The sequence below is a fragment of the Lepidothrix coronata genome, unplaced genomic scaffold, assembly GCF_001604755.1.
Source record: "Lepidothrix coronata isolate B3197 unplaced genomic scaffold, Lepidothrix_coronata-1.0 Scaffold38, whole genome shotgun sequence".
Lineage (NCBI taxonomy): Eukaryota > Metazoa > Chordata > Aves > Passeriformes > Pipridae > Lepidothrix > Lepidothrix coronata.
The window spans coordinates 4,509,327-4,533,654 of record NW_016690218.1 but is presented as its reverse complement, the minus strand read 5'-3'; the positions used below and the strand labels follow the sequence as shown (position 1 = coordinate 4,533,654).

General features: G+C 40.4%; 1 protein-coding gene across 1 annotated transcript in view; it reads left to right on the top strand.

The window, feature by feature from the left end:
* Positions 1–18,834, top strand: part of RRP15 (ribosomal RNA processing 15 homolog) — a 30,119-nt gene extending 11,285 nt beyond the window's left edge. The window contains exon 5 of the mRNA XM_017812860.1: positions 10,648–18,834. Within this exon, the coding sequence (XP_017668349.1) occupies positions 10,648–10,800 (153 nt within the window). The 3' untranslated portion in view covers positions 10,801–18,834. The remainder of the gene's footprint in view (positions 1–10,647) is intronic.
* The last annotated feature ends 5,494 nt before the right edge of the window (positions 18,835–24,328 follow it).

Below are 24,328 nucleotides of genomic sequence, written 5' to 3'. Positions count from 1 at the left end.
TAATTTAGTTCAGCTGCAGCCATAATAGATGTGTTCTCCCAGTTTTAATAGATGTTTTCCCATCACGTGCACAGAAACTTTTAATTTGGATTCCTCTGGATACTGCATTTTTACCTGTTTTTCCCAAATGTGTGTACATACTCTTGAAAGTCACCTCTTGTATGTTTGGAGCTGATGCTTTTAACTTAGTTTCTTGGTTTTGTACCAGAAGGCTGCTGACTAGCTCAATTGCTGTATGCTGCTTTTTATTCGTAGAGACAAATGCAGTGTAGCCTGCCACCAGTTTGCTCTATCCTATAGTCCTTATGCTCTTTAAGGTAAAGAGTTGTTTTGAAGTATTAGAAGTTGTTGGATGGTGATGTTTTTACTTTTTTACTGTTTAGAAGACGTATTGACTTAAACGGTTTGGGTATCAACAGGATTAGGTTTTTAAGATGTGCAAGCTCAGTTCCCTATCTGTTGCCATAGCTGGTAACACACATCTGTGTTAATGTGGGAATGTAGGTCAATATTTGTCAATATTTAAATGTGTATTTGATTGACAGATGTCAAGAACTTGACACTGTGAGTTCAACTCCAGATAAGAGGATTAAGGATCGTGTGATGGGCTGTATTTCACCAGGTTAACCCTTTTTCCTGTGTTTTACACTCAGAGTTCCCTTTCTGTTCTCTTTTTTCCAAATACTTGATCAGAAGTCAGAAAGGAAAAAAGACTGTGATTTTGCACTTTGCTCCCATCTATCTCTCTTTATCCTCTTCCTGTTTTATGTTCCTGACAGATTCTTTCCCCCTGCACCTGAGGAGGACCAAGCACACAGCCCAGCATCCTGGTGCCTGATGTGAGGGCAGCCCTGATAGTTGTTCTCACAGAAATGACACCTTCTTTGTCATCATGAGTCATGCACAGTCCAGCTTAACGCTGTCTTCTAAAATGCGTTAGTATGTGATATGATAGTATGTGATCAGTGAGGACAGATATCTTAAGAGAATTTGGATGCTAAATGCCTACTGTATCTACTGAGGTGATGACCTGAGGTTTGGGGAGGGCAGTCTTCCAGATGTTTATAACTTGTCCCAGTCCTGGCAAATGTTTATGGAGATGGCAAAAGATATGTTCCCAGCTGCAAAATACATCCTTAACTGATTTTTAAGTTCAAAAAGAATGAATCATGCAAGGGTTTAATGGATTCCTGTAGGAAATGTCTCTTTCCTTCTTGGAGCTGAAGACAAAATATTTTAAGTTTGTCTTTCTGTGAAAAGGAATGAAGTGATTTTAGTTGAAACATTGCAAAAGCCTTCAGCACCAAGTGGCTGAAGTTTGGCAAATTTTTAAGTGAATATAAACAGAGACTTGTGATTGAAATGTCAGGCAATACTGAGACAGCTCCATCTGTCATATTTGAAAGTAACTTGCCTTGCTATTTGTTTATTAGTGCACAGGGTACTCTGATGGTGGTTTTTTTCCCAGAAGATGTTGCAAGGGTTTTTTTCAGTAAAACTGTGTCTAAAACAACCACATTTGAAAAACTTGTGGCATACATCTTCTTTTGATCTTCCCGTAAGTATACAAAGCACTAAGAGTCAAATCCTATTAGACTTTTATCTGGTAAATCGAGTTGGAAGCCTTATAAAAGCAGCTCTCCACTTTTGGCTTTGTTCAAAACTCTTATAGGCAGGGCAATATACTTAGAGAAAAATACATCTAAACATTTCATGGAGTTTTATAAAAAAATGTCCTCTGGAAGTAAGAGTTTGGGTGGAGCTTGTCTATCTGAACAAGTTTGTTTCCCCCATCTAAGCGTTTTCTATTGGAAATTATCTTGAAAAGTGATTCCTTTACTTTGAAATTTTATTAAGGTATAAAATGTTCTGATTTCTAGAGTGTTGAACTAGCAGATGTGTATTATAAATGACCTCTGTGGGCACCTACTCATCTGTTTATCTTGGTAGACTTAAGGAGTGGTGGGTGAAACTGCTTCCAGCTTTCAATGGTTAGAGATTTGCTGAGTTCAGTATTTCTTTTTTTTGTATGGGAAAATCTGGCCAGTTTTTAATGAGTGTTTCTGAAATTTACTGAAAGCTTAGAAATCATATTTCCTTTTTTTTTAACCTAGTATTATTACAAATTATACTAAAGCTGCCTCTTGGAAAGATCTGACCTCTTTTTGGTTCATTGCTGTACCCTGGACAGTGTTCTGCAGGTGGTCTGTGTCATTTCTTCTCCACCTGCAGCTGTTGGGAAAACCCATACAGAAACACAGAAGGAGATGGAAAGGTCAGAAATGCAGAGAAAGGGTAGCCAGATGGCTAAGATAAGGGATTGGGATCATGGGCGGTTTACATATTCCTTCATCGGGTTTAAGCTGCTTTTAGAAAGCAGCCTGGGAGTGTTGAGGGGTATAGTCTGTTCCTTAATGAGTTTGCCACTCGTATGTGATAGTGTGGGGGAAATTACAGGCATATAAAATCAGAGAGACTTGGATTTGAAGACCTTTAGGATATGTTGCAGAAGCTATTTAAGTAAAAGCAGGGGCAATGGGGGTAGGGAGGTTTAGTCTGACGAGCTGCTTAGTAGACATAAAAACTTAGGTATTTCATATTTAGTAATAAAATTACACAAAAGCTAGTTCCTTGTGGGCTCTGGGATTTAGTTTTTTCCTCACCCTCCTACCTCATAGATTTTTGGATCCTTATACTTCTTTTGGGACTCAAATGTAAGTGGAAATCCTGAGTCAGGAAGGGGAGGCTTTTTATTAGCCCTACTTCTTCCTCATCAGCTGGAAGTGATGGACATGGTCATTACTGTAGCTTTCATTGTTTGAGACAGGCTTTTGGGAATCTCTCTGTTACGCTTCTTGCTGAATCATAATGACAAATTGAAGGATTTCAGCATCATTTGTAGGAAATAATTTGAGTCATATTCAGATAATTCAAAAATTTTCAAGCCTCTAATTTATAAAAAAAAAAAAAAAAAAATATTCCAAACAGCTGCAGGTCTGCACATTTCTTTACTGTGCCAACAGACAAGCTTTTATATAAACCTGCAGAAAATTTTAAGTACCCAGTTGAGATAGTGCACAAGTATCTTGCATAAATGGGTGACATCTGAGAAAAATCTGTTGTGACTTGAAAATGTTTATCTAAAGTAGACTGTTGAAAGACATGAGTACATGACTTCTGAGGGATAGCACACTGAAGGCCTTAGTCTTGACTGGATGCTTTTTACCACGCACTCTTGCAGTATCTGCGTATTTTCCAGGTGCAGCTTGATGGTTCAGGAACTGTGCAACTTGCAGCAAGGATGTTGTGGATCTCTGTATTGTTTAGGTTGATCTTTAAACTCTGTCTGGAGAAAATACGCATTAAGAAATGTAAGACCAGCTGATGGAGAGAAGTTTTTTTTATTACATGTGAGAAGTGGTGTGGCATTTATTTCTGGATTGAAGTGCTACATATGTAGAAAAGTTCTTTATTCCTCTATCTTGAATACCATCCAAACAGAAAAACTCCTGGTACATAATCTTCCTTTTAGTAATAATGATGGAAGCTGGTAAGGAGTTGTCCATATAAGATTGCTCTTGGTAATTAACCAGTATGCTTTCTAGTACAAAATGAACAATATTTTGCAGACAGTTTAGCTGAGGTTAATGACTAGCTAGCAAGAAAAGCTGTTCTTTCTGATGAATGGCATTGTCTTTTCCAAGTCAGAACTACAATTCAACTAGTTTGAACACTATAACTTGCTATAAAATTTTTTGTCTAATAAACAATGAAAGTGTAATGTATGGCTTTAAATACAAAAGTCTTGATCATATGTTGTTTTCAGCCAGTACTCGTTGGGTCTTTATGTCAAGTATTAATTATCCTGATGCTGTGCAGTGTTTGCTCTAAGAATTCTGTCTATCAAGTACATGAACCATGAAAGCTGTGTGGAGACTTAGTGGTGAATAAAGTATGCAAGTAACAGGTGAATACACAGATAGTAATGGCCAGGACAGTAGACAGGAGTTTCACTGTCAGTAATAAAACTGCTGATAAACAGGCGTTGCAGATGCAAAGGTAAAAGCATATAGATGAGGAAGATGAAGCAGTTTTGTTTTTACAGGAGATAAAAACAAGCAGGACTGAAAATGAGTTGTGTTGGCATGCTGAAAGAATGTATGGGCTATAACTTTTCTGCCCTGATGTGTTGCATGATAACCTCATACAGGGAATGTGCTATTTCTGTCTTTTCCAGGTATCTTCTCTGGAATAACTTGCTATCTACTTTGAGCTTATCTTTACTTGGTACCTTCTTAAAAATGCTTACTTGTGGACAGGGTTTTTTCTTTTTTTTTTTTTTTAATGTCAGTGGAGTGGTTTGGCCTGACAAGTGGAAAGACAGTGTAGTTACTTGATGTTTACAACATTGTCATTTTGCCTTGTATTTAAGAGAACATGAGTTACAAATTACCGAATGTATTCCGCAAGGGGAACTGTTGCTATGGGTAAAGGTAACACTTCATACCTGAGTCGTAACTTATCTATAGGATTATTTAGGTGAGTCTTACTTTCAGGTGAGTTTTTATTTTCTGTGGGCAGCTTCTGGTGTAGCATGCCCATGCTATTCATCATGCTCATTAAAACATGTGAAGGGAATCTCGATGCCGGTATGGCCAAATATGTCTTGCAGCAACATGTGGTGAAATTCCTTGTGCAGCAGAAGGGTTTCTGAGATGGCTGCTGGAGAAAGGCACAGGCTGAGGAGTTCCAGAGCATCCCGTATACAGAAGGGCCCTGTGTTAAGCTTGAATTCTTAAAATATTTTTGCTTTTTTCTGACAGAAATAACAATTTATGAGGCTTCTGGTGAACCAAGGCTGAGGAAATCTGTTCTCTCATCAGCTTTTCCTAAGATTTTTCTTTGCAACTGAGCATTTAATAATGATGCTAATGAATTGTCTTCTTTGCTTGGGCCCAGATTAATGGTTGTTTTTAGAAAATCTGTAATTCAGTTCTGACCCCTGTAAAGCTGGGACATGTTTAAGCCTCTGCGTGCCAACCCAAAGCATTCCTTCTCATTCGCACATCCCCAGTTGTAGTAAGCCCTAGAGGGGGATGTAAGGATGGGGAGATTCCTCGTAGAGGTCATTAAGCTCTGGGTGGTCTTCTGGCTGTGCTCAAAAGGAAAATCAGTATTTGTTGTGCTTGTAGTAATAATTCCAGTGTGTTACTTGCAGAGAAGGTTGAACAGAAACAGCAGGTTTCAAAACACACTGTAAAAAAATTTCATTCTTGGATTTATTTACTAGAATTACCAAAGCAGGTTCTGGTGTGTATGAGAGACCTTGTGAACTGACTAATTTTCCTGTGCCACTGTTGCTATCCTCAGAATGGACATCCACTTCAAGTATACAAAGCTCGTTCAGAGACAGGATGCAAATGGGTACTGAATAACTCTCACTCTAAGGAATAAATCCTCATGCAGAATTATGCTGCAGCAGAATAGATTTCTGTTGTGCAGCTTACATGTTCTGTGAGCTTGAAAATGCTTCCCAAAGTGAGTTGCTGTGACAATTCAGCGCAGAAGTTCAAGATAATAGCGGTACAAGTTACAATCTCGTTTTGCAAATCTGTGGCTTTTTCGCTGCTTGGGATCAGGCTTAGGTAGGAACCTTTCTTAGAGTCATGATCTTGCTGTAATTCAAATTAGATTAAGTTGTGAGTAGCATTTATGATCAATCCCAAGTATAGTTCTTCTGTTAAAAATAATTACATTTTGTTTTCTGCTTATACTTCTACTTTACATACTTCAGCTGCAGTTTTATTTACTTCTTCCCAGCCTGGAGGAAACTTATTTTCTTACCCTGTGAGCTTGGATATTGCTGAAAATTAATTTAGGAGAAGTGATTATTCTGGTGTTCTGTTTTCCATTTCCTCCCCCTCTTCTGCCAAGTGGTTTATTATTATTATTATTATTTTCAATTGAGATTTAACACACCTCAGTGTATGCCTGTGCTGTTTTTCATTTTTTTGAGCTCAGTTTAAACTGACTTGCTTGGGGATGAGACACAGAATAGCAGCAATCATTTGGAGCAAGATGCAGGCAGGCAAGGGAAGATAATTGTCAGATGTATGTGAGAATGCTTTTTGGCAGTTACACTTCTTAACTTCATCATGACAAAAGCTTCCCTGTATTTCAAGGTCTTAGATGTTTGCATTGAGCAAAACAGAGGGATGGGGGGGCCAGTTCAGATTAATTAGACACGTTAGAATTGTTGTCTCAGGGCTTAAAGTTGTTACTTGAGAGATATTTATGTTAGAAATTCCTTCCCTGACAGGTACAAATAAACATTTATTGTACGTGATGGTTAAGAGAGATGCCCCTGCAAGCTCTGGCATTTCATCTTTTACACGGAACAAAGGCGTGGGAGTCCAGTGTGCTGATTGTAATTCCTAGATCTGAAAAATGTTCCTTTGTTAATACCCTGCAGTCACTGTTTTCTGGACACAGGCTGTAGGGGAATCTCTGTGGTGCTGTAGGTATGTTTGCTGTTTTGCAGCAGCAGGAGCTGGAGTGTGCTCAAGTGACACAAGCTGGTGGGAGATGGAATGAAATGCTGTCTTTTGTGTGTGTGCCCTGATTTCAGGGAACATCTTTTAATGCCATTACTTACCAATAAGCATTATGGACTTTGGTCTGCTTAGGTGTAAGGTTTTGAAAAGCTCTGGCAAACTTTCCTGCTCTGTTTTTAGGATGTTGCTGTACCAGTAAAGCAAGAGATGAAAACTACAATGTCCTGTGGCTTACTTAGACAGACTGAGTTTAATTCCCTTAAGCTTTCAAAGGCAAAAGGCTTTGAGCTAAGGCACTCACTCTCAGAGTAAAGCAGCTATGTATGGTTACAAGTATCCTGCTGCTGCTTCTGACAGCTTCAGAAGGAGTAGAGAGGATTGACCTCACACTTCAGTGTCAGCGCTGTCTGCCACAACTCCAGTGTGAGTTTGGCAGGTCTCAGTTGAAGATACTTTACTGTCACATCATTTACCAAGAGCAAATTATGTAGCTCCAGTTTTTTGCAGTGGTAAAGAAATGAATCAAACAGGGAGATTCCTGACTTGATCTTGATCATATAGCTGCTGCTGCTACCATGAGGCTTTTGTAAAGCAATTTGTTCTAAGACATCCAGGAGGCAGTTCCAGCCTGGATCCTGAAAGGGACACCTGTTTTTTTCTAGATGACAGAACCAAGCTTTGTTGGAGGGTGGATGGTTTTATTAGGACTTGGCTAAGAATTTCGGTTCATCTTGTCCTGGTACAGATTGTAGAGGGTATGTCTTCAAACCAGAATAAGTTTGGGAAGTATGTCCCTGCTACAGAGACTTGTATGAGACTTGAGCTTATGCTATGAGAGCTTAGGTGGCACACTAAGCAAGCAAGATAGTGTTTATTTTATTTATATGATCATTTTTCAACTGGACTATCAGTCCATCACAAGTATCTGCACTACAGTAACCAGACTGCATGTTTTGGTCTGTCTTATTTCATCTCGTGATAACAAGTACATTACAATGTATCAGTGACTCCCGAGGGGCAGCAATTGGTAAAATACCTAAAATCTTTTGAAATAGGTTGCCACAACTTCTGCAAAGAACAAATCCATTTCAATATATGTATAAAAGAGGAGAGGAAAAAAAAACAACACCACAGTTTTTCACTCCTTGCCTTACCAAAGGATCCACATTATGTGGCATTACACTCCAATGTTTATATAGCCTGCTTTGTTTTCATTTGGGGGTGTTCAAAGGGGACGTCAGTGTTGTAGTGAGATGTGCATGAACAGCTGACTGGAAGTTCAAAAGCATTTGTGTCGAGTGAAAGATGGTTTATTTTCCACGTGCCAAGAATCATTTTTGTTTTATTTAGATGAAACCAGATTATGGCATTGCAAACCCAACTGTATTAACATTCTTACATAAAGCAAGTTGGGAAGTGATGTTACAGTTGAACTAATTGTTAATTAAACAAATAGTCTTGCTGCATATTTTCTTAAGACTTCAGGAATGTTTTTTGATACAGTAGATTTGGAGAGTTTTTATTCTGAGGGGAAAATAGAGTAGCAAATGAGTTAGGAATGAAGATACTAAACAAGGCATTTTCTGCACTTGGAAGCATGCTTAAAATTGATTAAATATTTGCTTTCAAGCATTTAATCTTCATCTTTGAGGCAGTAACATGCTACCTCTGTCTTTCTCCTTAGGGCTTGTTGTAAAACTCTATTCAAACCTTTGTGGTGCCTTACATACTGGGTAATGGAGGATCAGCATCCCTCTTTTGTTAAGGTCCTGCTTTTGTCCTGTTGTTCACTTGACATAGCCAGAAAGAAAGGCTAATGGTTGCTGAATAGTAGCTTGTGATGAATTTGAGGATTGGGCTTTTCAAACCCTGAGCCTTCCACTGTCATTGCCAACAATAATCTACAGCTTCTGTGCTGTTTAAAACCCAAAACAAAATAAGCCAGCGAAAAAAAAAAATCCCTATTCTGCACATCTGGGAAAAAAATGGAATTTGGTTTTATTATTGAAAAAAGAAAGTGAATTGTTTTGAAAGGAATACGGGATGTTTACACTTAGGTATTTCATATCTAACTCTCTTAAATGTCATCGTTCAAACAGTGATTTACAAAAGATCTGAGATTAAAAAAGAAAAAGCTTGGTGATTTTTGTAATTTTTTTAACCTTTTTCTACTCTGCAAATGTAAACATATAAACCAACTGCAATACAGTTTAAAAAAGAGGAAAAAAAGGTTACCCTCTCCTTGCATCCCAGAACAGAGTAGCTCTGTTTGCACTAATACACATTATTCCCTTGTGAACATTGTAAAGTCTGCCTAGGGACTCACCCAGCTTATCGGTAGCTCTTTGATTCCAGGTAATTGATTGTCCTGTCTGAGATGATTTTTAAACTTTACTGGGTATAGCATTTGAAGTGAATTGCTGCAAGAGTGGAAAATGGTTAGGAGGCATTACCCTGGGGAAAAGAGGTTTGGATGGGAGTAGGCATTAATGAGAGCAGCTGTGAAGACACAAAAGCAAACCCCAAACCAAAACACAGTGCAAACATCTTGAGGAACAGCTGTGGAGTTTCTTTTTTTGGGCTGGGCCCTGGGAGATTCCTTTTGGGAAGGAAAGTGTTAAGACTTGTTACCCTGTTTTTGTGAGTGTAATGTTTCAAAAAGAACTGTAGGAGAAATCACATTTGGCATTTCTGCTTTGATTACCTATTAAAAATACATACCTTGTTTGTCGGACTTTTTGCACTCAGATAACTTTTGTTGGTGTGATGTGATGTGTTAGATTTACATTTTTTTATTTCTCCTTTCTCCTGCTATTAAATTCCATATGCTGCTCTTTCCCAAAGACTGCACAAACATAGGATTCAATATGCAGTGGTTCTAAATATCACATTCCTAGATACATGACAAAAAAGAGGCATGAACAAATGTCTGCAGTGATTACTGCAGGTTTTGCATCTAGTAGGCAAGTTTTTGTCTGCAGAGGATGCTGCAACAGGTGACCCCATCCACTGTAGGGTATCAGGAGGTGCTAGTCACTTAAACTAGAGCGAGTCAGCTGATGTCCATCCTCTTGAGCAGGGGAGTGGGGAAAGCACACCTGCGACGCCAGTGTTAACTGTGTTTCAAAGACCCTGCAAAACTGGTGTTTTCAGTGTCCCTAATTCCACTTTGGTAGGACAATTTTTTGCTTGCCTGCTGGACACTGAACCATGTTGTTCCTTGGAAGTATTTTGCTACTAAGGTGTAAACCACTGAAATAAATCCTTCTTCAGTACACGTAACAGCTTTTAGTATTTTCCTTCAAGTAAAGATGTAGGAATAGCTTCAAGCTGTTCTTTAAAACTGTTGCCACAGGATGGGGCTGTTGCACTGCCCAAATGTGATCTGTCACTTCAAAGAACTGCAACCAAGCACTGTTTTCAGTGCTGACCTGAAACTACACTCCTATCACTTTTCTTTATTATTCACCAGTCCATGTAGTGGGCCTCAGTTTATTCACTTTCAAGAGGTAGGAAACTTGGAGTAAAGTGTTGTTGGCTTGCTAAGCGTAGATCAACTTCGTTTCTTTTAGAGGCAGCTTTGTACAATATGACAAGCCCAGGTAGTGAGGTAATAATCCACATAAAGGGGATTTGGTTCACATATCACAGAATATGTTAAATATTAAATTGGGGGGGGTTAAGCCTTTATTAAATCCATATTTATGTTTTAGAAATGTGCCAAGAAGTGTTCTAATGAAGCAGCACCTGGGGGTTAAAAAATGATATCATAAATCCATTCTGATTGCCAAGAAAGATTTTAATAAAGGAAGCCATGCCCAGGGTTGACTGTTTCATCCACGAGGAATAATTGTTTTGTTTCCATATTTCTTTTATTGGTTGGTTATAAGAAGTTTGCTTTTTAGCATCAAGTCATTTATGGTTGTCCTGCATGTTTCTGTGTACTATTTGCATAAAGAGCTAGCCCTTGGTAGGTCTGCCAGTGCAAACTGTAGGAGGTGTTATTTTGATTGCCTGAAGAGCTTCCATCTTTTACTGCCTTTCACGTTCATCTCATGTTCCCCTGTTCCCTCTTCTCCCCTCAAACATTCAGGGTGAAGTGAAGTCTGAAGAGGGGCCAGAGTGGAATATACTGCGTGATGACTTCATGATGGGAGCATCTATGAAGGACTGGGACAAGGAAAGCGATGGAGAGGGTGATGCTGAACAAGGAGGTGGTCTGAAACAAGAAGATGACAGTGACTGAATGAAACTGAAAACAATTCAAGATAATGTCTTATCTTCTTAACTTTGTTTGGATAAAAAGTCAGCATTCTGTGAATGTACAACACTTGGAGGATACCTCTTTTTAAAAAAAAAAAGAAGACTTACACAACCTTGGAGTGTTTTCTCCTCCATGTCAAACTTTTATTTAATATAGCTCCATTTGCTATACTGAAATCCTGAAATATTTTCCAAAACAAGTATAATTTTCAACATATTTCCAAAACATTTTGTACAGTCAAAATAGTGGCACTTGCCCAATGAAGGAAAGATTTTGCCAAGGTCATTAAAAGTTTATACATTAGTCATGGCAATTGATGTATTAGCATGCCTGCATTTCCAAATCAGTGTTGCACTTCAAAAAGTTGTTGCAATTTGCAATAGAAATGGCTTACAATAAACACAGAAATGCCGTCACCTTGTAAAGTTATCGGACTCCTATAGAGTCTTTACTACTTTGGCCAGGAAAGGTTCTGTAGATAATAAAGAAAAGTAACCATTAATGTGATAGTTCTGGTCTTGGAGCATTAGTTTGATTGGAGACAACTCTGGAGACATAATTGTAAAAAGAGAGACTTGACCCTACTGATTGGGGTTTATATATATAATTTATATATATGTGTTTTTTCCATTGTAAGTCTGAAGTTGTTTAAGCCAAGAGTCTGGTAGGAGAGGAAAGGACAGTCATTGCTATTGGTTTCATGGGGGAGGGAGGGCTTTTCTAACTATACTCTATGAAATTGTGTTCCTGTTTCTTCATTTGCAGTTCTTTTTCAGTAAGGAGATGGACCTTTGAGATACATCCTATGGGTTTAGTCAGCCCTAATGCTAATTCCTCAGGTCTGTAAAGGGTCAAACGAGAAGAAATTTGGAAGACATCTGTCAGGGTAACACAACTGGCTTTAAGCTACAGCAGTTTCTCCTCATTCGTTGTTTGGTTGTGAGGGTGTAGAAGCTAACATATATAATAAGAATATATTCTGTGTAAGCATATGCATACAGAAGGAATTGTGTTGTGACTAAGGTGTTATAAATGAGAGGCTGGGGATGAATTCTGCTGCCTTCACTGTTCCAGACTGGCTGTCTGATGCTGTGTCGTTTGTTTAACTTTGCTATCACATTTCCCCATTTGCTGTGTGAAGCAAATGCCTTGGGGCCTATTAATTGATACTTAAAATACATAGTACTGTTCTGTCCATTTCTGCAGATGCCTTATGTACAAACCTTTCTTTGTACCTGTTTATACACAGGATACCATTAGGAGCAACTTTGAAACTTTTAGCCTTCAGCATGGAAATGTGCAATAGGACAGTGGATTTAGATTTTCCTAATGAAGACATTGAGAAGGGAGAGGGTGTTTGAACTTTGTGTGTACTGCAGGATAAAAAATATAGACACAAAATGGTAGAGAAACCCATCCCAACAACTGGCAATCATTGTGTTATCCCTCGCCTATTCATCTGGTATATATTGTAGCATAATTCTTTGAGGAGAACTCAAAGCTAACAGCAGAAATGTTTAGATTTTCAAGCTGTTTTGAGTGTTAAACATATTAGATATCTGAGGAGACATTAGTTTGTGGCCTGATATTTATTATCACAAACGAAGGCATACACTCAAAATATCAAGTGGCAAAACCACAGAAGTTTGACATATGGTTATCCCGGCTTCTGAAGGCTCGACATCTGTATAGCTGTTCAGTGAGAGTTACCATCTCATTAGTGCAATACAAAAATATGCCACAATGGATTTTGAGTCTCTGAAGCAGCATAATATTCTAATCTGTCGTTGCTTTCTTTCTGCAGAGTTCAGTAACTTTGTGAGAAAAAATTATATCAGCACCCTTAAATCTACAGTTGCTCTCTAGTTTCATATCCCCTGTCTCTCTCAAAGAGACTTTTGGAAAATAATTTAAGTTTTTCTTAGGAACTATGACATCCCGAGATGATTATTAAAAATTTCGGAATACTTTCCACATACTTTCAGAATGCTTGGTTGTTTATTTGTGCATTTTTGGAGTAATGTTTTGATTAAAGCACTGAAGTGACTCGTGTTAAAGAAAAAAGTGGAGCATATCAATATTGCTAAAAATATTTTGAGCTTCCATTTCACATATGTAGAGAGCATTTCTCGCCTTTTAAGAAGCATAATACTTATATTTTTATGTATATTGAGTAGTTATTTAAATTTTGTACTGTGCCTTGTCCTTTGGTTGTGCCAGATGCAGAGAAGCTCCTAGAATAACTAAAATTGTTAACTACGTATTTTGATTTTAGGCATTTGTTGGCTATTTTCTTTCACAAGTTTTGTTTTTATTGAGTAGCAGTTCAAAAGATCTAAACTTTGTTTGACCCAGACACCTTCCAGTCTCCTCTCTCAGCTGTGGGATCAGCTGCCCTACCCCCTTTTTCAGTAATGCTCTTCCTCTTCCATAGCTACCAAGAACAACCTTCAGCAGCTTTTCCCAGCAGCCAGAGTGCTTGGTCTGTTTTTCCTGCTCCCATGAATATCTCTGCTTAAGCAAAGCTGTGCCGCTGCCCTTCATTCCAGAGAGCATGAATCATCTCAACTTTGTATATTTCTGTACCTATCTATATAAAGCCAATAAGGATGGGGTGGTTCCAGTTTATTAGGCTTCAAGCCAATTCCAGAGTATGCAGAGTTTAATATTCTATGGATTGCATGCAAAGCAGCAGCTTTGTTTAACAGGAGAAGGCACAGGGTCAGCTCTTCCCCATGTCTCTTGTCCCCTGTTCCCCCCCAGCACAATTCACGTCAATTGTGTTAACTTTTTTCAGCAAGGAAAGCATGAGTTGGCCTATGGAAAAAAATAACTATATTCTCCGTGCTTTTCTTCAGCCTCCTGTTAGGGAAACACTTTGGGAGTGGTGATGGAATATCCTTGTTTTGCCTGATGCTGCTGCACCACAGCATCTTCCCTGCTAAAACATGGAGGGAAGAGCTCCTGCTTCTGCAGCTGTGAGTAAGGTTCTCCTGGGTTCACAAGTTGAGCAGAACAAAAGAGCTGGAAGCTGCTTCCTGGTGAAGATAATGTTTTGTGTGTGTGTGATTTGTTTTAAAGAGAGAAATTGATTGTTTGGAGGCCATAAAAGTGTTTTGATTATCTGATGCTTCCAGAAGAAGGTGGTCTATACAGCTGCATCTGTTCAGTGCTGGCTCAGTGGCTGTCTCTAGGGAGGAAGGCAGAAGTCATCTGGCACAAAATACTCCGCGCAACTTAAAATGACAAACTTCTCATTCTTATGAAATGAGTCCTGGCATAGTTAATATACACACAGAGCAGTTGTCAGTGTTGTTCACTTCCAACCCCTGAGAATTGCTCAATGATTTCTTCAAGACTTGCTGAGGTAAGGAGTGAGAGGGCCAGGAGAAAGCTTGAGGTAGTGAAGAATCAGGATCTTGTTACACAGATAGGGTCCTTATGCTAAATAAGATGTTAGATTGGGAGTCTGAAACTTCAGTGACAGACACTGGAGACTGGACAAGTTTTTAGTTAACAGATGGTGGAAGACTGCAGATTTCATTTACTGCTGTTCTAAAGCAGTGGCTTCTAACCTCTTGCGGTATGTAAGGCTTCAAATGTTTCACCTCCATAAGTGATCTAGCAGATAAAGGCTTTTCCTTAATCATTCTTTTTCAGACTGATAGCGGTGGCTGATACTGCATAGACAAAACATTTTGTTTTCAAATGCATCTTTTCAATTGCTTTTCTGTCTTAAGGGGTATGTTTAAAATTAAATTCCAGTCAAACTGAATAGCTTCAACACCAAAGATGCTTGTGTTTGTGCAGTGCTTCATCCCTTGAAATGATTTATTTTTGTTTAAATCCATGTGTTTAACCTGTTGGATACCAAATTGTTAAATGAACTAGGGCACTTTCATCAGGCTTTCGAATGTGAATTCATGAGCACAAGTGTCTTCCCAGAGGCACTTTGGAAGGTGATTTTAGGAATACTCATAAAAAGCATTATTTCTTCACAGTGCCTCAGTTGATTTAATAGCCCATTCTCTCATGCCAGTGCATGAACTTCTGGAGCATTATTTTACATCTTCTTAGTGTTTCTTAACTCTGTTTTCAGTAAATGTGTTAATTGTAAACTGCTAACCTCGATCAGACTTGCATTGAAGTTTTGATATCACTAAGATTTCTTATAGTGTTCTCAGAAGTAGCTGAATAATTAATAGAAATAGTTCATTAAAAGATAAAGTGGTTACACATATCAGAAACTTCATGCATAATCTAGAAACGGTTATTGCCATAGTTTTAAAGCCTGTTTGAATATTGAAGTACTTAAAGATTCTACTAGCCACTTATGAGCCCTTTATAAAGTGCATTATGAATATAATCTTGGAGATTGTGACTGAATGCCCATGGTTATTCAATCACTGTTGCTTTGGACTTTGTTTTTTCTATCCTGATAACAGAGGACATTCTCATTCTTGTTCAGAACAGAAAGACATACAAGTGTTGCTTGATACGAGCAAAACGATAGTGAAAAGATTTCTTGATTATGTGGATTTTGTATTGACTTCAAGGTTGTGTACAGTTTATCTCAAGAGGATTTTCTCTGGGTTTTAAGCGATCCATAAATTGCAAATTCTGTGGGAAATGAAGCAGCCTTTTACTTAAGGTACCCTATGTCCAGGGACAAGAACTGGTCTGCGTCCATTTTGGGAAGGGTGCCTGAAGTCAGGCAGCTGAATGAAAACTGTTACTAGAGGGCTGAGTACCTGAGCTTTTGGTAATTGAGGCTTTGACATACCTGCCCATAACAACTGTACAGTCACCACGTTGCAGGGCTCCTTAGAGGCGAAGGGCAGTCAAACACACACTGTTAGCCTTTCCACCATTGTGTGCCTCTGCACCTTCACCTACAATCCCAGTGAGTTTCAAAAGAGCTTAAGGTTCATATTGCACAGCTGCAATAATGTAGTAGTACAACAGGTAACAATAGTGTATATGGTTGTTTTTTAGAGGAGTGAAATACTTGACAGTACCTGCTGAAATGTGTTACATGCTTATGAAAGAAATACTTGTTATTACGAAAAGACTTCATGAAAGTCTCAAGTGAGTGTCTCTTCATGATAACAGAAAAGACTATGGACCATTTTCAGAACCTTCAGACATGATCCTCAATGCATTACTCAGCCAAAGCAATGTATTAGATGCGAGTATAAATACACTTCCAGTATGAATATTGGTCAAACAAATCCAGCCTCAGAGGATGATATATTGGTATTCATTCAAGTGGATTGTGTTAGCAAAGGGGCTAGTCAGGCCTTGCAAGATGTTGAACACCTTTCTCATGTACCAGTGGAACCAGCAGCTCAGATCAGGATTGCCAGTGCCACTGCTGTTCTCTCCATCTGCTATCTTTTGCCTTCTTTAAAAAAATTACTGGAGTGTTCTTTTAAGTTTTGGTGTCATTGCCTAGAATTAAAGAAGAAGTGAAATACATTTTATGTGAAAAAGATAGTTCAAGAAGGGAAATGTGATACCTGTGTATCTTTCTATAATGTCAGTATTATGCTGCTCAGAGACAAACCGTTGTCTTTGATTCTAATTCACTTCAGTTCCTGTTGAAGCACATAGCTGAACTATCTGCCTTGTCATGAATTAATTAATTTTAATTTCAGAAGACTGGAGTGATGGATTTGTGAACTTGGGTCCTTTATGTGAGACAATACTGGGTTTGACATCTGCATTTTCAGCCAATATGTAGGCATTTTTACACTCTGATTTTACTGTTAATAAGGCGGATGTTCAAAACACCTGAATTTTTGACAGGAGGCATTTCAGCTGTCAGTCTATAGCCATGATGGGGAAGTTTAGAAGTTAATGTCCAAAGTACAGATTGGACTTTGGTATGTTTAATGAAGATAGTTCTCCCATTTTGCTATCTGTTGTTCCTAAATCTTGTTTGCTCAACATATTTTTCTAGAAAACGTAGGACTCTTAAATTTGTGGAAAAACACAATTTGTTTCATCTTCCTTACGCTTATAAGGATCTTTGACCTTAACCCACAGCCTGCCTTGAACGGTAGGGTAGGTGCTCTCAGGTGGTCCTCCTGCTGGAGAACACTTCACTGAGCACAGTCCCAATGCAAACCACCCTCTTTGTGGGGGGGATCACATGTGCTGTTAGTTTCAAAGAGGGATGGTGCACAAATTCTTTGTGTGGTGTACAGCCAAACAGGGAACCATGTTCAGCTCTAGGGTGGGGCTGGCAGATGTGCAGGTGGAGCTGCTCTTGAGCTTCCTCCGGCAGCCTGGACCCAAACTAGTGCCTCTGGCTGGCATGAATCAGGAAAGCACAGAGTATCTGTCTGGATACAGGGCTTGGAAGCCCTGTTGATGGGAAAGCTGAGCAACTGTGTAAATACTGTAGCGTGCTGGATCCACAGGGCCCAGCTGAAAACTAGGGGAGAATCCTGTCTAAAAGATCATTGATTCACTAGAAGCAGATACTGAACATCTTTGCCACTCTATATAGGTAGCCTGTTCAAGATCCAGCTCTAAAATGTAGATAAGTATCAAAATTACTACTAACACAGAAATGGATCTTTCTGTTCTAATTCTAGACGGAGTCACCAAGCTCAAAACATCTAGATGGAAGGATGTAGTCTGATCAGTCATTCAGGAATACTGCTTTCACTGACATCAGTAGCCAGGCACGGAAAATGCGTTTAAAAATGTGTAAGGCTGAGAGGCAACACAAAAACCTCTGCACTAATTTGGTCAGTGCAGCACAAAAGCTTGGTATTGCATGAGGTTTGGTTTGGTTGTGGATTTGTTTTTTTTCATGAGGTAATGTGAAACAGTGCATTGCTTTCTGTAAACTTTCTAGGATAATTTTGAACTTGTGTTGCTTAAAAACCATTAGGAAAAAAACATTTCTGAAGTTGTGTTAGCTTAGAGCTTTTCATCTGCGCAGACTGCAGAGGCAGCTTGTGAAGAAGTCAGGATGCCAGACTCAGAGCTACTTGGTTTTTGTAGCTGCAGAATATGACTTAAAATATTGCATTACTCGCTAACCCATTTTTTAAGTTGCTGCCAATTAATCTTGCTATAATACGTAATTTTCTTAAAAACTTCAGTAGTGCGATCTGGGTGCACATTCTAACTTGAGTTACATGATTTTAATTTGTTGAATAAACTCCAGTAGATGCTCTTAGGAAGACAATATTTACAGGTATCATTTGTGTGTTAGTTAATGAGGTATAACCCAAATCATCACTGAGCAGTTCAGAAATAGAAGGCAACAGCTGTAATACTGACAAAGAGATGCAGGTCATGAGTTCAAACCTTGGGATTAAAGGGGTGACTTTTACCCTACTGTCTTTACTTTGTCGTGCTTGCTATAAGTAGATGTCAAGACCCCCTGGTGTATAAACCACCGTGCTTATATTTCTCTGTCTTTTTAAAATTACTTTTATTTTTAGTTGGTGAGTTTTCCTCTGTTCATATTTAAGTCTTACTGACTTTAGTGGAAACAGGATTTCCTGTGGTGATTAAAACCACAGGTGCTAGGATTAAGGAAGGCCTTTTTTTTGGTGGTACATAGACTAAAACTGGATGATGTAGAGAAGATTAGTGTGGCATCCTCAGGGCTGACAAGCAGATTTGGGAAAGCACAGGAGGGGATCAAACTCTGGGAGGTGTAACCATGGGAGAACTTCTCTGGCATACACAAAGTTTTTATGAAGACTTGAGTCTTAACTGATTCAAAGGTGCAAGTTGGATGTTGGAAGCAGAAACCTCTTTGGATGCAGCACTGATATGTGCAGCCTTTAAAGAACATGTATGTTTTTAGGATAAGGAGTTTACACCATTGATCATTACATTCCTTCCCTAGTCCCCCTAATGTCTGGCTGTGCTCTTTAGAGAGAGGCTGCAACTGTACTACCTAGAAACCATTTTATGAGTTGTAAAATCCAAGCCATGTAAAATGTGAATAATAATTTAGCACTGAAATACAGACTAATGGTGATGTTCCTTTCTGTTCCCTTTTTACTCTTATTCAGAAGACTTTTTTTTTTGGTGGGGGGAGGGGAGAGTTATTCTAAGGGACAACTGTAATATCTCAGCATCTCCTGAACATTGCCTTTTCCTTCAGATTTTAGTCATTCTGGCTTGAGATGTCCTGGCTAAAGTTCCAGTGTTGTTTTGGGGTTTTGGTTTTTTGGGGTTTTTTTGGGAGGTGGGGTGGTTGTGGGGTTTTGGGGGTAATTGCATTCTAGATGTCATTTATTAAGGTGTAGTTTTAAACACACAAACTGTACATCACTGTTTGGACATTACAGCTTGTGTTCTCACTGGATGGCAAAGAGAATACCATTCCATAAGATCACAGAGGTGATAGCTTTTTGAATCAGATCTTGTTGACTTGTGACTGTTTTCACTGAAGTTATTGAATCTATTTGTGTGAACAGGAACTTTTTTTTATAGATATGTGTATAAATATATATATTTATAAATATGCAAAAATTGTGTGTATGTATAAATATATATAAAAAAGTTCTTACTCCTGTTACATATTTTGTATTCGTTCATATATATATATATATACAAAATAAGATCTGGTTCATACAGATAAGTTTTTTTTCTCTCTATATATATATATATCAGAAACCTTTGATTTGCAAGCTGACAAGTAGTTACATATGTATATGTATATATGGATGGCAGTCTTGCGTGTCGAACAGCATGTTCTATAAAGTAGCCTTTATCTTCTGGAACATGAGTGTTGCAGGAATGGGCTGTGGTTGTGTGAAATGCAATCCTGGGGCAGTGGGGCTGCTTGTATTAGTAAGGTCAGCAGGGTTTGCTCTCAAATTCATCCAGGCGTTACTGCACACACTAATGAAATGTGCAGCACAGAGGTATGGACTTCTACTTCACTAAGGATAATAAACAGTAAAATCTAAGGTTTTATTATAGTATATATTACAACTTTCCATTATTTGTCATCTCCTCTTTGCCTCACCTTTATTAGGTGCCACCTTGGCTCTACGAGCTGAACCTTTATACATGTATTTTTATAAAAAGGAGAATTCAAAAATTTTTTCCTTAGCAGCCTGCATCAGAATAACTGAGATTCTACACAACCACAATTACGACTGCAGATTTCTCTGCGTGTCACAAAGAATTAATTGTGCAATCATCCTACGCTCGTCATCAGTGTGAGAATTTACAAAAGTCACCTCTTAACTTTTAAAAGTTATTCCTCTTCCAACAATGTTCTTTAGTTTATGAAATCTGGCCAGCCACCTTACTTAATGACCTGGTCGTCAGCAGTTTTAGAAAGATTATTGCCTTTGTATTTTGCACAGCACATTTGCGTATAACCAAAACAATCTAAAAAGAAACCACAAATTGTAAAATCCTGACCACGTAATTTTTAAGTTAATAGGAAACACGAAACCTTTACGTTTAGTGAAGTAACTTTCCAGGTGTCTCTGTTTTTCTAATAAACAGTTACTGTTTATTAAAAAAAAAAAATATGTAAAAAGACAGTATTGTATTGAATTAAAAGCTCCAAAACAGATAACTTCTGTTCTTTCCCTATGTGCACGCTAAGGGCCCATTCCTACTTTTTGACTTACAAAGCTTCCACTGACAGCAGCCCCAGAGGACAAGGCCGTTTCATAGAAGCACAAAGAAGAGATAAGTATAAGCTGAGTTAAACTTCAGTGTCTGATAATCCCAGCAGCGTTTGAAAGAAACAGGTAGTCATCAAATAAAAACTATTTCAGAATGAATCAAAACTAAAAAGCTTTTCAGGCTAAAATACAAAGCCACAATTGGGATCACTTTGACAGATGTATCAGTTCTGAAAATTAACAGCAGAGTTTTGAAGCTGGATTACCTAGGCAGAAGATCATGTTATAACTGGATTCTGATGATACTATGCTTTATCCAGCTTTATAGAGTGCCCACAGTTTGGCTCTGTCATTTCTGACAAGTTTTCATTGCCTCTTCTGTTGTTGTTCACTTTAGCAAGGTAGAAATGGCACCTGTTTGAGTATAGTTAAAGAACTGCTGTGGCAAAAAAGCCCTTAAATGTGCAGGGGAGAGATTTTAGAAATAAGATAGGTGTATCACGATGTATACATTCCAGATATTTTCCATTTAGATTACATAATGGAAAGTCGATGTTTATGAATGTGGGTGTGTATTTGAATGATATGGCTAGCAGGTAGATGTCCCTTCCTGGAGCAAACTGGAGCAGCTCAGGCATGTGTGGTGGGCTTCTGCAGCTGCTGGGGATTTAGCTCAAGTGGCTGGGGCTTTTGAAATGGAGAATGCTGCTATGCCTGGGAAGTTGTGCCTGGCAAAAACATCACCATGGTGACATCAGAAAGTTTTAGGGAATCAAGCTTTGTTGCAGTGGTGAGGCAAAATGGAGACATGCACCTGGGTAAGCCTGACACCCTGTGTCACACTGAAGAGGTCAGAAGAGAAGAAAAGGGTTTGTGTCAAATGAGAAGAAACCCAAGATTTATCTTAATTCTCTTTTTTTCCTAGCTGGTCTAAAAGACACCGAGGAATCACTGACAAATCTGAAGGAATCTCAGCAACTTTCAAAATCCAGTCGAACTGGTTTGCTGTCACCCTGGCTGGATCTCTGGTGGCTTACATGGAGGGCTCCTCTGGAGCTTAGACCTCCTTCCAGCTGCACAGGTAGCCTGGCCAGACGGGCACTGAGCACGTGGGGTTGATGGCCTTCAGTATCTCATCCCTAAGGCTCCAGGATTTGTGAAAGACACTGCAAAGTTTGGGTCGGTGTGGTTTTTTTCTTGGGTTGGTGGGTTTTTTTAATTTTTTTTTCACCACTAATAAAGAATCAAAACACTTTGCCAGCTGGTAGGGCTGTATCTGCAGAGGTATCCTGAGAGATGCTGGGAGGTTCCCTGCAGAAGGAGGGTATCGAGGACTGTCCCACTTGCTGCTCTGAAGCCCTCGGGGTGAGTGGCAGGCAGCACATTTACAGCAGCAAAGTGTTACAGGGCCATAGTTGCTGTATAAGGAATTTCTCCATGGTTTCAGCTGTAGCTTTTGGAGGAAATAATTTAATAACCCGTTTCTTTGGAAGTATTTGCGGTTGAGGTACCTTGTGTAACGGAGCTGATTCCTCAGCTGGTTAGCAGCAGAGCTGTGAGATGTAACAGCTCGAGGAACTGTCCCCTTGGTTTTGTACAGGTGTGTTGCAGAAGTGAAACCAGCTGAGTCTACATGTTGAGCTTGCTTGTTTATTTGAGTAATTTTGGAAACATTGCCATTCCTGACACTGCAGCTGTGTTTTTGAGGTCAGTAGGAGCAGGACATTGACATGTACAGCAGTAAAAGTGTGATGTTGTGGCAGAGACGTTTAATCTGGCCTTGCAGGAATTCATGGATTTAAGTGGAAAGCACCATTAACTCTTGCATCGGGAGACTGCAGTCCTGGCTGTGTATGTACATACCCACACACTGTTAAAGAATGAAAAGTAAGTTTACTTTCAGAGTCTGTGTGTGTACACATACCTTTTCAAAAATATATTTTCTTAGCTCCCTCATCTCTCGGAGAATCTCATCATTGCTGGTATCCACAGCAATACGAGGTTAGCTGGCCATGTTGGTGCAAGGTTTCCCTGCAGCAGAGCCCTGCCAAGGCAAACAGTATGTGGCAGCTCCATGCTGCTGGGTGCCTCCATCACCCCAGCACACAGCCACAGCTGCTCGGAGGAAGCGCTTTTCCTCACTGGCAAGGAAAAATTCGCATTTAATTTGGGGACTGCCATTAACCGGCTTCAGAAAACATTCGAACATTTTGCAGAAAGAAGATGGTTCCTGAGATGTGGTCAGCTGGAGGAAGTCTTTGGTGTTGTTTGGCTGGTTTAGGTCTTACATGATTCTTGTTAGGCTTTCAGATAGGTCCCAGTCATCCTATCTAACTTCTCTTATGTGTGTTTACCCATAATATGGCCAGCAATGGCCGAGCTGTTCTTTAGAACATCTGTGGCCCCTCTTCTCCATGTTTTTTCATCTCTGGAAATAATGTAGAGTTTCTTCAGAAATAGCCTTGACCTACCTAGGAGGGTGTAATTGGAAATTCTGGCAAGTTAAACCAGTGACAACTTAATTCAGAAGGGAATATAAGGCTAAAATGGGTGAGAGTAAAGAAAAAGGCTACTTGATCACTTTATAAAGTTAATGTACAGGGGTGATAAATGGACTGTAAAGGAAAAGCTTTATGGCATTAAGTTGAGGGATGCCTAGTAGACTGTAGAGTGATTTCCCTAGGGCAGAGAAGGGTATGGAGGGAGCCTGTGATGTTTGTTGTGGCCAAAAGAGGCAGCAGAAAAAATGAATTACTGGAATAGCCAAAGCATTTGGGGCTTGAGAGATTCTGTCAAGTGCAGATGAGGATGTATTTGCACGCTTTTGACAGGAGAGGAGACCTCGGAGAAGGAGCAAATCCTCCTCATCTCTCGCTCTCTCTACTTAGGCAGTAGTACCGATTACCAAGCTGCCCGGGGAGCAATGAGAGTTGCCCAAAACACACTTGGAAGTGAAAGCGAGGGGCAGTGCGGAGAGCGTTCTGTGACGGTGCAGCGGGCAGAGCCTTAACAGCAGCAACCTTGAATAATAGGAACGCATCTGAGTGGTGTCCAAGAGGCGTGTTATTCTTCCTCTAAAGCCAGAGTGGTATTTGGCCCAATTACTTTAATAATAGGTGCAAGAAGGACTGAAGCCTTTATTTAAAAAATAAATAAAATAATATGAAAGCCTGGCAGGACTTGCTTTTTCTTCTCGGCTCCGGGCTGCCTCGCCTCTCCTCGCCCCGGGGCGAGGCACCTCGGCAGCGGCAGGCACGGCGGCCGGGCTGCGGAGGGGAATAAATAGCCGGGCGGCGGCGCGGAGCCCTCCGCTCCCGCAGCCCCTCCACGTCACTTCGCAGCGAGGCGAGCACGTGGGGCGGGGAGATCGTATAAATTTCCCTCTCCCTGCGCGGCCGTGATGTTATCTGCTGGCACGCGTCCCCTCCGCGCAGGGAGAGCCGAGGGGCCGGGGGCGGCAGGCGGGGGGCGCCGGGCGGAGCGCTAGAGCCGCCGGGGACGGGGCCAGCCCCAGCCCCAGCGCCGCGGGGGAGGCCGGCGGGGGCAGAGAGCGGCGCAGCGCTGCGGCCAGCGCCGGGCGGCCGGCTCCGCGCCTGCGACCCGCGGGAGGGCTGCCGGGGCGGCGGCGCTGCCTCGCTGATCCGCGGCGCGGGGTTGGCGTTTCGGCAGGAGGAGGAAGGAGGAGGGAGCTGGAAAAGAGCTCTTGCGGCGCGCAGCGGCCCGGGCGGGGGTGGGTCGGTGCATGCGGCGCGGGGCGCACGCAGCAGCCTGCGGGACGCGGCCGGACCGGGGATCGCCGCTCGCCGCCGCCGCCGCGGGGGCCAGGGGGGGCGGGGGGGCGGGGCCCCCCCCCTGCCGCTGCCGCCGCCGCTGCGCCGCGCCCGGGC